This window comes from Mytilus californianus, unplaced genomic scaffold (genome assembly GCF_021869535.1).
Source record: "Mytilus californianus isolate M0D057914Y unplaced genomic scaffold, xbMytCali1.0.p SCAF_58, whole genome shotgun sequence".
NCBI classification, from domain to species: Eukaryota; Metazoa; Mollusca; class Bivalvia; order Mytilida; family Mytilidae; genus Mytilus; species Mytilus californianus.
In genome coordinates, this window is record NW_026262710.1 from 226,927 (window position 1) to 239,570 (window position 12,644).

Here is a 12,644-nt window from a genome sequence, read left to right on the forward strand (position 1 = left end):
AGTAACCAGTCAAATAACTCGTGGTATTCTAATATACTGTTTTACAGTGAAAAACTGGATATTAACCTATCTATCTGCCTAAAAACTTAGTAAAATAAATTTAAATTGTATTTGAAGAAATGTCTCCAGAAGAACTTTCTTAAGACATTGCTAGATATAAGAAATAGTCGTTCAAAAGATACCTGAAAACTCAGCAAATATTACAAATTCAAATTTACTTTCAATTATGAAAGTTACTTAAATATGAAAAATGTTAACAGCAGAAGAACTTCAATAAAATTTAGGCTGAGTAACAACATTTTGAGAATAGAAACTGGGAGACACGAACGAAAAATAAATACAATCTTAGGAAAACTTAAGCTTCTACCCAGATGTGAAAGGCTCTGTCAACACTGTAGAAAATGAACTGCATTTTGTTTTAGACTGCCCTCTATATAGTTCACCAAGATTAGAATTCTTACAAAATTTATTTCAAAAGTTTTCAGATTTGAGAAACATAAAATTTAGAAAGTCTTTTTATCTAAATCATGACAAATGAAGAATAATACTGTTTTTAGTCGGTATCTAAATAAAATTTTCCAGATGAGAGAGGAAAGAAGAGACAAAAGCTAAGGTAAACAAATGGAGTTATCCCTCTTTGTACCGGCTCTCTCCCCTCATGTATGTAAGTTTTTAATTATGTATCTACAGTTGTTCTTAATCATTTTTTAACCATTAACATTCAGTATGTATGTTAGATTGCATGTGTTGTTTGTGTGGATATTGTATGAACTTTGTGATTTGTATTGATTTAAATGCTCTATATGGGCCTTTTAATTAGTAATAAAGACAAGACATTTGATTTGATTTGATTTGATTTTTTTTATGTTCAGACATGTTTGAGTTGACTATTTTGTCTTGAAAACGTATAAGGCAAATATATTTGATACATCATCTCGCTTCAGATTATATTTATATAATATATTTAGGCTACAGGTTGATATAATAACATTAAAAATTCACAGTTGTAAAAAATTAAATATATGGGTCAAGGGAAATAACTTTCCAAGGATTTGTATAGACTTTACTTGTGGATTTTTTTTGTGCCTAACTTAAAAAAAAATATACAAATTATACATTTTTTTGTGTATGTTATCTTTGGTATTTATTCTTCAACCTCTAAAAAATTTTTAGTCTGCCCTTCCACGAAATATTTTATTAGATTTTTTTATAATGTTTTTGAACTTTCGAAAATTCCCCCGGACAACCGATCAGACACTAGTATTAAGTTGACTAAAGGCACAACAGTACATTAAAGAATGCTTAATAGCTAGTAGAGACATTTGTCTTTTAGAATACAACTGTCATATAAGGATCGTTATGATGCTATATGGATAAATTTATCTGTTTTCAAGAGCTAAATTTGTTAGCGCGTCATCCTTACAATGACTTCCATTTTTACGATTGAAAAAATAGGTGGCGTAATTGGGAGATAATTTTAACTAAGAAGAATCCTGACTGAATAGTAATAGCTCTCAAAAAGGAAACTTACAAGATCAACGCTCCAAGATGTTTTATTTTGAATTATTATATTTTTTCCGTTATATTTCAAAGGTAGGAGAACGTACACCATATGTTGATCAACTTACTTTCAAGTCTGATCGTTCTGTTATAGCTAAAATAAGATTAAGTGCTCATTCCCATGAAATAGAAAGAGGGAAATATAACAGAACGGCAAGAAATGAATGATTTTGTAAAGTGTGTACACACAACAACATTGAAGATGAAAACACTTTATTTGGCATTGCCTTAAGGTCAAGGAACAGTAAATGGGCTATTTCACAGATTTTGCTAAAATGTTGCATACAACTTTGGCTCGTCGATCTATAACTGAAAATCGAAAAAAATAATGTATTTAATATCTGAAATATCACTGAATAAATTCTTTCAAAACAGGTGAACATTTATATAGAAAGCACATAAAACCGGCGAAATTTTTTCTTAAATTTGTCTTAAAATCATCAAATCTCCAATTTCTACTACATAGATTTTTCTTAAAAAATTATATGTTGTTCTAACATAAATTTCCGTTTTAATGATATAAAATATTCATATGGTCAACGACTTCGTTTTTGCGGTATACATCATTCAAAGTGGTGTTCTATGTGAAAAAATACCACAAAGGTATATAATCGTAAAGGAGAAGGTCCGGTAAGGGCCGATTTTGGCCTCAAATTTCAGGTTCATCTGATGAAATATTTTGGACACTTTTTAAACACTCAAGTGTCTACTTTAGTAGATTTAATTAGTTTATCTGAAAGATTTGGGCCGATTTAGTCACTAAAGACGCTCAAATTCAGGCTTAAATATTAAAAATCTATCAATTATGCCATAATATGTCACTTTTCAGATGGTTTTTGTCAAAAATGAAAGTGGCCGCATTCGTGTTCATCCTCGATCTTTATATATGATATGTATTATCATCAAATACAACTTACATTTAAATATTAAGAATGAACACGAAAGCGGCCTCTTCCATTTAAGACGAAAACCGTCTAAAAATTAACTCAAATGCTAAAATTGTGAAGATTTCAGTAATTTAGCATGACTTAATGATGCTAGTACCCGATACATGTGCATTGTATTGTCAAAAACAGCCCATATTTATGTAACAGAAGTATTCTTCTTTCCAATAAATAGCTAAAAGTTTACATTTTAACAATTTTGTAAAACTGCTCTATTTTGGGGTCAAAAAGGGGTCTTACTGGACCTACTCCTTTGTCGCGTTGCAGGCCGTGTCTAAATTTTACCCAAATTTTAGAAATATACATAATGATAGCATAAAGTCAAAACTAAAAATATTAAACAGTGCGTCAGTCAACGATAATTGTTATTGTATGTTCAAATTACATTTCTGAATTGTTGAAAATTGGAAATAATGTTTTACAAAACCATTAATGATATTAAAATCAATATCCTGTTTAGAAAGTATTGATTATTTACTTTTCGTATCTTTGTAGATCTATTTTTTTTTTTATGTATTTCTATACAATGTACTAAATTGGGCCTTTACCAATTGTTATAATTCCGTTTGTGCTAATAAACTATTGTCTATTGTCTATACAAACATTACTATATACACAAAGGATACTTTTTTACAGTCAGTATAACAAAGTTTATATGCATTTATTCTATAAGTAACTTTTCACTTGACCTACAAAAACTGTGTGTTTAAAAGCGTACAAGCTAATGACATTTATATACACTGATTCAACTATTAAATGTACTATTAAATTTAAAATTTATTTTGTATGATGGTCTGAATTGGGTTTACAGAAAAGAGAAAAGCGAATTATGGACAAAAAGTGCAGAATAAAGGGCAAACAAATATAAAGAATAGATAAAAATAGGCAAAAAAACAAAAGAAAAATGTGTCTATGGACACGAATGCCCCCGCTTAGTCTTGCTTTTCAAACGAAAATGAGACGGACGGAAGAACGGACGGTCAAAGATAACACTTAATGTCCCCTTCACCTTGCGGTTGGAGCATAAAAATAAAGAAGAGAGAATAACTGGGTGCTGAAATATAAAGAATAGGGAATAAGGCCCATTTTTCCGTAGATTTGACCGGTTATTGTCTATTTTGTAAACCCCATCCAGACCCTCATAGTTATACTAGTACACCAAAGTATTATTATTGGTCTTGCATGTGTTTTATAAATATTTGATACTTGAAACAATGAGTAAAAAACCCAGGAAGATAGTAATTGACACATGTACAGGATGACAAAATTATACAGGATGACAAAATTAAACACTTTTATTGTTTTCGAAGTGTTTCCCGTCTGATTCCATATCCTGTTCATTCATGATGATCATTGATTTCCCCAGATTATACCATAATTTGTGGAACAGCTTACTTCCTCGTATGAATCACTTGACATTAATTCTGGTACACTTTGTAGCTTTCTATTTTCTCGTAATTCAATCAAACAATTTTCTGAATTGGTTAACAAACCTATTGTATTATTTGCATGCGCATGTTCATAGTCGTTACCAATACAAAGGTTCGGGAGTGACTGGTTATAGTTTAGGTGATTGTAAATATTTTCTCTTAATGTTGAACATTTTTTAGGAAAAGGTTTGACGTTTGAGTTGAATCTTCCTGTGAGTGGCCTGGCTTGGTTAATACAATCTATCATACGTGATTCTCGTATTTCACAATAAACATCTTCTTCTGATGCTGCATCGTTTATTTCCTCTAATATGGGTTGAATTCTAATTATTCTCAGGTTATCTTCATGTTCTGTAAAAAAATATAGTATTTTCTGTAATATCTGTATACTTCATTCTATTAAAACTTGACAAGGACAGTTCTTCCAAAGGACAAAAAGGAAAGAATAGTGAATAAAAATAAAAGTTGACAACGATAATTTCAGAGGAATAATGTTGGATCAAATACACGTAAGATTTTTAAAGTGATGGGCAAACAGGAAAGTGACTAAAAATAGTGAGAGAGAAAAAAGACAGAGAAATTACATACTGAAGAAAAACATTAACAAAAATTATAACAACATTAGTACGCACGAATTACATTTCTAGAATAGATCCAGTTTAAAAAGGGGCGGGGTCATATTTGATCCTACAACGGGACTAGGGATCTTATGGCCTCGCCCATCACTGATCGATATTTATTGTCGAAATGCGCATCTGGTGCATTAAAATTGGTAACGTTAATATCATTGATGGAACACCGGGTCAGCTTCAGAAAAATAACAAAATATCAAGATAGGCTAAAGAAAATTTGAGGTCCGAGGAAAACTGAATTAAGATCAGGTCACAAATAATTAACGCATAAACAAGAATGACCAAGGCGACTTTGAATGGCTAGATATTTATTCTCGACAGTCACTTTAGTTTGGGGCTCTGCCTAAGCATTACAAACGTCTTGCTAAAAGAGATTTTTCACTTGTGTAATTGGACTTACATAAAGCAGTTCATGAAATTTTTTTTTTCTGCATAAATCAGAAACGTACAATAATTGTTAGTTTGTTTAATAATCCTTCTTATCCGTGTTATTTTTAAACTTTTTATATATTGTTTTATATTCAACATGTTAAGTTCCCCCAATTCATGAATTTGAGACAGAGTTTCTCTTTTAATTTTGTTACGTTTACCATCCCAAATAAAGAGGTAAATTAATCATTATTCAACGTGTTGAGTAACACGCTGTTTGGATTTGGTAATGTTAGAAATAAGTGATTGAGCTAAGATATAATAAGACTTTCAATTAATGTAATTTTTCAAATTTGAGATAAAAATTTGTTTGACCTACTCTTATTGTTTTCTCAACCTCTCTAAATTAACTAAAAGGTCCATAATTTTGATTTTGATTTATTGTTAATCAAGAGAATACTTACTACTAGTAGATAGGAGTGTTAACTTGGTGGAACACTCCAATCCCCACATTACATACATTGTATATTGGCTATATTTCTTTTTACCTATTCATACCACCTTAATTTTTTTTATACCAGAGCTTTAAGCGAATAATCAGTTAAAATGCGAAGAATCGCATCTGAAGAATCTGGTGAACTATCGTGTAACTAAGTTTGATGTAATCAGAATAATGCCAGTAAAAAAAAATGCTGAGTCTTTAATAGTTAAACCTTTGATATTGTCGTTTTATCGAAGAAATATCTCTAAAATGCCAGCACATAACAACAAAGTATAAGGAGATAAAGGATCTCATTGTATGCAACTCCTCAATAATTGTGTTTTTTTATCTGAAAGAAAGCTATTCTGTGTTACATCAGATTTGGTTTTTCCATAAAAATTGTTGATGTTAAATTTTATGGTATTCCCAAATTTGAAATAATTCCAGGAGATGGAATCATTTTTTTTTCTTTCAAAATCAATGAAGAAGAGAATGTCTTGGATGTTATTTCCTCCGAAAAATGAAAAAAATCATATTTCCACCAATAAATTGTCCAGGTAGGAAATCTGCCTGGTCATTACTGAATAAGAATATAGAATGGAAACGGGAAATGTGTCAAAGAGACAATAATCCGACCAAATGTCAGAAAACAGCCCAAGGCCACCAATGGGTGTTCAACACAGTGAGAAAATCCCGCACCCGGAGACGGGCTTCAGTTGGCCCCTAAAAAATAGTTCAGCGAAATGGACGCCACACTAAACTCTGAAACATACAAATGAACCAACATTTTAAAAACACACAAGTCAACATATTTGATTCTTTCTGCAATAATGCAACTGGATGCCAATTAAAAACTGTGCCTAAATACTAATTGGACGCCAATATTTCATGTATATGCTTTGGTTGATCACCTTTATGAATACAGTAATAAAACCTTGTGTTTTGGTGTAAAAGACTTTTCCCCTTGATTCTAACAATATTTTATAGATCTGTGGATTTGATCTATATCTATTCAAACAAATTTAAAATAATCCTTTGTATATCCATTGGCTCCTGGTCTTTTTGTCAATTTGTATTTTTATTATTGCATCAGTCAATTTTATAAAAGTTATTTCCCGTTCTATAGATTCTCTCATACTTTTTCGCAGTTTTAGCATGTCACTATAAGGGAAAATATTATTCAAAATAATAGTTATTATTGTATCTTTGAGTATTTTAAGATTCGTTTTCTTTGTTGTATCTCTATATTTGTATCTGTTTTTGCTATTTGCTCTAATTTCATTATATCAGTAGATCGCTGATCTTGTTTACTGTTAACAGTTTCTTTATCTATGTTATACTTTTCAAAATAATGGGTAAAAAGGGCTAAATGGATAAAATCCCTATTTAAAGGCAATTACTCTATGAGGAGTTGCTGGATAATTTTGGGGCGAAAAATATTAGGTATACCTTAACATTCTATATAGATATAAGAAGATGTGGTATGAGTGCCAATGAGACAAATCTCCATCCAAGTAAAAATTTATAAAAGTAAACCATTATAGGTCACAGTACGGTCTTCAACACGGAGCCTTGGCTCACACCGAACAGTAAGCTATAAAGGGCCCCAAAAAATTACTAGTGTAAAACCATTCAAACGGGAAAACCAACGGTCTAATCTATATAAAAAACGAGAAACGAGAAACACTTATGAACCACATCAACAAACGACAACTACTGAACATCAGTATGCATTTTTTGCCAAGTCAGGTTTTCTCTGTCTACTTTTATTTCAAGATATTAGATAATTACATGCATTTTACCCGTATATTGTTATAATTTTAGCCATAGCAGCCTTGTTTGTTGATTGGCAGGATCGAAAAACAATTAACCGTATATAAGGAGCATGTAGTCAAAGTTTGATAAAAACAAAAACAAAAAAGGTCGTGAGGTTTCAGATGAGATTATTTTTAAAAGTTTACAACGACGACGACGACGGACGACGACACCGTGGAGGTGGCAGTAGATTACATGGCACACCAGGAGGTACAAAGGTGGCGATAAAAACATAATGATAAATCGAAGGAAAGATTAACTGTGGCCAAAAGAGAAATAAGTTTCATTCAGGATAATTAAGAGTTTGACACATATTAATTTAAAGTTTAAAGAAAAAATAGTACCACTTACCGTTACCTAGATGATATATATATTTTTTCATGAAATAATCTAGAATTTATAATTTTACAGCGAAAATTTAATCTTCAGGAACTTACTTTCATAAATCTAATATAAGCAGTGATAACAATTGAAAACAATACTTTATACATTTCATGCGTCCGAAGCGCTTTTCTGGATTACCCTTATCAGGAACGCTCAAAGTCGAATATTTAAAAGCCAAGGATGTATAACAACCGAAACAGTTAAAGAGCTATATGACGAAAAAGGACCTAAAAAATAGCCAAATCCGTCTAAAACAACTTTGCCTGATGGAGTTGAAACCTTATAATTGTCCCTTTCTTAATTTGGATATTTCAGTTTAACATTAGAAAATATATACGAAAATTTACAACAATCGAGACTATACTTTTACCTTTTACTAAATTCTTTCTTAGATACCCAAATTTGATTTGGAAGTTTCGCTGTTATTTTAGAAATCTTATTATAAACGGAACTTATTTTTATAGTAATGGTGATAATAGAGCTCGTAAATTAAAAAAAAAACCCATATAAACGTATTAGTCATTTGAATAAACTAGTTATTAGAGGTTATCAATTTAGCATATTATAGTAAGATCTTTGAATATCATTTTATTGGAACTAATGCTAATTTTATTAACCACGTGCCAACTTATGATGAGTCAAGCTATTTCCAACTCTATTTTACAGATTGTTCTTATGTTATGTTGTTACATCACTGTCCCAGATTAAGGGGAAGAGCGCACACAAAATGTTTAACCCCTCATTATATATGTGCCTGTCCAAAGTCAGGAGACTGCATTTCAGTAGCTGTCGTTAGTTGCTTTCTGTCCTATTTGTTTTTTCATAAACCAGGTCGTTGGTTTTTCGTTTTTTACTTTTTTCATAAACCAGGTCGTTGGTTTTTCGTTTATTAATTTTTTCATACACAAGGTCGGTTTTTTTTTCGTTTGAATTGTTTCACATTTTTTCATGTCGGGGTCTTTTACAGCTGACTATACGGCATGGGTTTTGCACATTATTAAAAACTGTACGCTGATCTACAGTTAATTAAATCTACACCATTTGGACTCTGGAGAATAGTTGTCTCCGTGGCAATCATACCGCATCTCCTCATTTTATACCTTTTGTTGTTTTGGTGCAATAACGTGCACACTGTTAAACCAATGATATTCAAATGTTACTTAGTTGTATAGGAGGCCACCTTGATATTTATGGGAGAAGTGCAGGAGAATGTTTAATAAAATGAATATTAATTTTCACCTGTTGCTAGGCGCGCGGAAATTTGTTGTTTTTCTCTGTGTTTTTTTGTGCACAATTATTTCCTGCATTTTGTGAGGCAGGATTTTAATATGTTGTTACTAATGACAAAATTAATACCACAAGTTTGATATTGATAAATACCATTTTTGCCGTTCATGCCCTAAATGACTTTAGCAATAACACTTAAAAATGTAATAAAAACCCTGGTAATTGTCATTCGACCGACTATCATTTTTAACAATTAAAATGAATAACTAAAAATATATTGCTATCTACGTATTAACAATAATGGTCCAACATCCTGTCGATACTCATATTTAGGCATTGGACAAGGTCTTACTTTCTGCAGTCTGGTAATGTGTCTGACTAGCATTTTAGTCTGGGATAATATTGTATATTTGTTAGTTGAAATTGCATTTTGAGCTAGCTTTCAATATCATAGACCGGTAGCTTGTGTTTTTGTTATATATTTTTGTTCTAGATCTTTTGCCGCTCTGAGCTCTTTCATGCAGATTTTTACATTTTGTTCTTATGTTGTGTTGTTACACAACTGTCTTAGGTTAGATTAGGGTTAATCACCTAAAAACATGTTTAAACCCGCCACATGTGTCTGTCCCAAGCCAGATGTCTGTAAACCAGTGGTTGTCGTTGGTTACTTTCTGCCATACTTGTTATTTTATTTATTGTTGTAGTATAAATCAGGCCATTGAATTGTTGCAAATCTTGTCATCCCAGTGTCTGTTATTATAGCTTTCTATACTGTTACATGTAATTGTTCTCATCTTTGTCTTTTTGTCCTTATGAATAACTGTCTCATCGGCAATCATACTACTTCTCCTTTTGTATTATCAGACATTTATTTTTGACAAAAAGAATTTTTGTTGATATCTCAGACTGGGTGTCTTTCTTTGTGTCTTTGGAATGTGGTCGCAATGATACAAGTCTCGTTTGTCTTTCTTCGTAAATTTATAGAAAGGAGAACATACCAGTTTGCTTGGAGTTTGACAGGAATTTGCAAATTGTTTTTGCGAGTCCAATTCTGAAATTAACAGAATTATGTGGTTTGAAATATATATAAATATATATGTTCATAGTTAGTTAATTTGTTATCTTATTGTTATTGTGCAGCCTTTATGGTAAATATATACATATATATATAATAAAAACTATAACACAATTTTCAATACGTTTCGGCCATTACGGCCTTCTTCATTGGAATAAATTACAACATTGAAACAACAATTGCATCGCTTGGATACATTACGTTATCATAACTACTATGACGTTCATTTGCCGCGTTTTTTCTTTTTTTATAAATATTTTCACTATCGTTCATACATTGTGTTGAGTCCATCAGGCTCTAAAGTTTTTAATTTTTTTATCCAAAAGACTTCTTTAGTTTTTTCTGAAAATTTCTGTTCCAAATACTCTTTCTATGGCGGTAACTTTTAAATTTTTCATCGAATGATTATGCTGAATGAAGAATGAACAACATAAAAGACATCTTAGTGCACAAGAAGCACAATTTACTATTTAATAAACAAACTAATGGCTGTGGACCATGCGGTAAAAATTGTGCATTATGCTCACACATAAATGAAACCAAGTTATTTTGTGACAACACCGGGAAAGAATATACCATTCAGGGACAAATAAACTATAAAACCGTGGGCGTAGTATATGCAATTAGCTGTACAAAATGCGAAAAACTTATATATGTAAAACAAACGGGTGATACACTATATCAACGGATGCTATTGAACTTTCCGAAAATACGAACAAACAAAACAGACGATCCGGTAGCAAACCACTTCATTCAGCATAATCATTCGATGAAAAATTTAAAAGTTACCGCCATAGAAAGTGTATTTGGAGCAAAATATATATATATAACGTCATTTACGAATTCACGTACCAGCTTAATTGGAGTGCATTAAATTTGTTAATGAGTAAGGTGTGACTATGTATAATTTGTAAATTTCGTCAAAGGTTAATGACTAATGAAAAACAACTGTGTTTTTCGTGAATTAAAAATGGTGCGCTTGTATGCCATATATACTAAACATATTGTATTTATAGACAATGGTCCCAGTGCAGTAGATTTTTTCAAAAGGGATTTGTATTTCAGATGTTTCAAATGATTTTTGCGCCGTGAGATTTTAAATGCATATTACAGAACAGAGAGTGTATATATGTTTTTGAAGAGTGTTCTCCTCACGAAAATTCTTGAGGTGTAGCTGCAGAAATAATGTTAGATAAACATCTATACCAAAGTGCCTGCTTTCAAAGCCAATACGACTTGTACGTTCCAAGGATTTGAGGTAAAAAAAAACAACAGTTTTTCTATTTCATAAACCAATTGGGAATGTATTCATACTCTCTCACTAACAGGAAAAGATTGATTTATTGTTGACTGCGTAACGAAAAGTGACAATATTTTAACCATACTATTTTCACGGAGAAAGACCTCATGCAATGTGATTTGGCTGAACATCTGAGGCATATACTTTCTGAATATCTATATTTTTTAGGTAAGTGCGACCCATTTTTTTTTGTATTTAGATGTTGATCATTTTAGAAATACTAGAACACACCCGCGAAATCGCGGGCATTTAAAGCGTGGTTGAAAGTATGTAAACTGTTGTAGGATTAATTTTTGTAAAAGATTTTATGACTGGAGAATTTCAGGAAAGGTATCAAAAGTCATAGGTACTTGGTGACAGGACAATTTTTTTAGCCCTCCCCCTTTTTTCCAAAGTCCATTATTTTTTGTTTTCTGTTTTTCTGTATACTATAAATAAAGCGTATTTGCTATTTACTATCAACGGCGGTCACTGATATATTATATAGAGAATATATCAGTGACCGCCGTTGATAGTAAACTTGGAATTGATAGTAAATAGCAAATATGCTTTATTTATAGTATATGTATGATCATAGTATACAGAAAAACGCGAAAATAATTTTCCTGTCCCAAGTACTTATGAAAATTGTGTAATTTTAAAACAGTCCTAAACGGAAGTATTGTCTATGGCTTAAAAGTCTGTCCAATGACGGAAACAATATCCGGATGCCTTTATTTTCGTTTTCCTCCCAAAATAACCCAAACTGAATAATCATAAGTGAGGATGACAAATGCGACTATGCATGGTACCTATAGGACACAGAGGCATAATGATTAATTTATTGTGGAAGGAAGAGAAGCGACACACAAAATGAGGTCTTCTCATTTAATAGTATAGATGAAGGTATTTGTTAAAGAAATTAACAATAGAATCATGTTTGAATTAAGGGTATACTAAGCTTGCTCAAGTTAGTTTGAAATCGCCTTTTTTTCTTTTCCTATGACAAGTGGTAAACGGAGGAATCGGATAGGGACATAACTGGAGAAAAAACAGCCAGTTAATGCACTCCTCAAAATATAACAAACGTTAACTCACTCGAAAATCAAAGAAAAAACTACCATTCATGTTACTAACAAGTTTTAAGAACTTTCAAGATCTACGAATGAATATGTATTCGTTATTTATAATGGTACGTTGTTAAATTTTGAGATTTAAAAGCGTTGACTGAAGCACTTTTTGCGTTCATACTTAAAATGTGGCGCATGATCAACGATTTTTCAATCCTATAACATTACAAGAAGAAGCATTCATTTCTTTTAATTACATTGTTATGCTACAACCGTAAAAAAACGCGTTATATCACATTTTTCGTTTGTTTTTCTATGCATTGTTGTAACATTGTCACGGAATGCACGTGCCGTCAGGAATGATAAATTTTATTGGGA

General features: G+C 31.5%; 1 protein-coding gene across 1 annotated transcript in view; it reads right to left on the bottom strand.

The window, feature by feature from the left end:
* Positions 1-933: 933 nt before the first annotated feature.
* The window catches only part of LOC127704113 (uncharacterized), an 82,873-nt gene continuing 71,162 nt past the window's right edge, over positions 934-12,644 (bottom strand). The window contains exons 7-8 of the mRNA XM_052208013.1: positions 9,841-9,893; positions 934-4,285 (exon numbers count right to left, since the gene is read on the bottom strand). Coding sequence (XP_052063973.1) covers positions 3,855-4,285; positions 9,841-9,893 — 484 coding nt within the window. The 3' untranslated portion in view covers positions 934-3,854. The remainder of the gene's footprint in view (positions 4,286-9,840; positions 9,894-12,644) is intronic.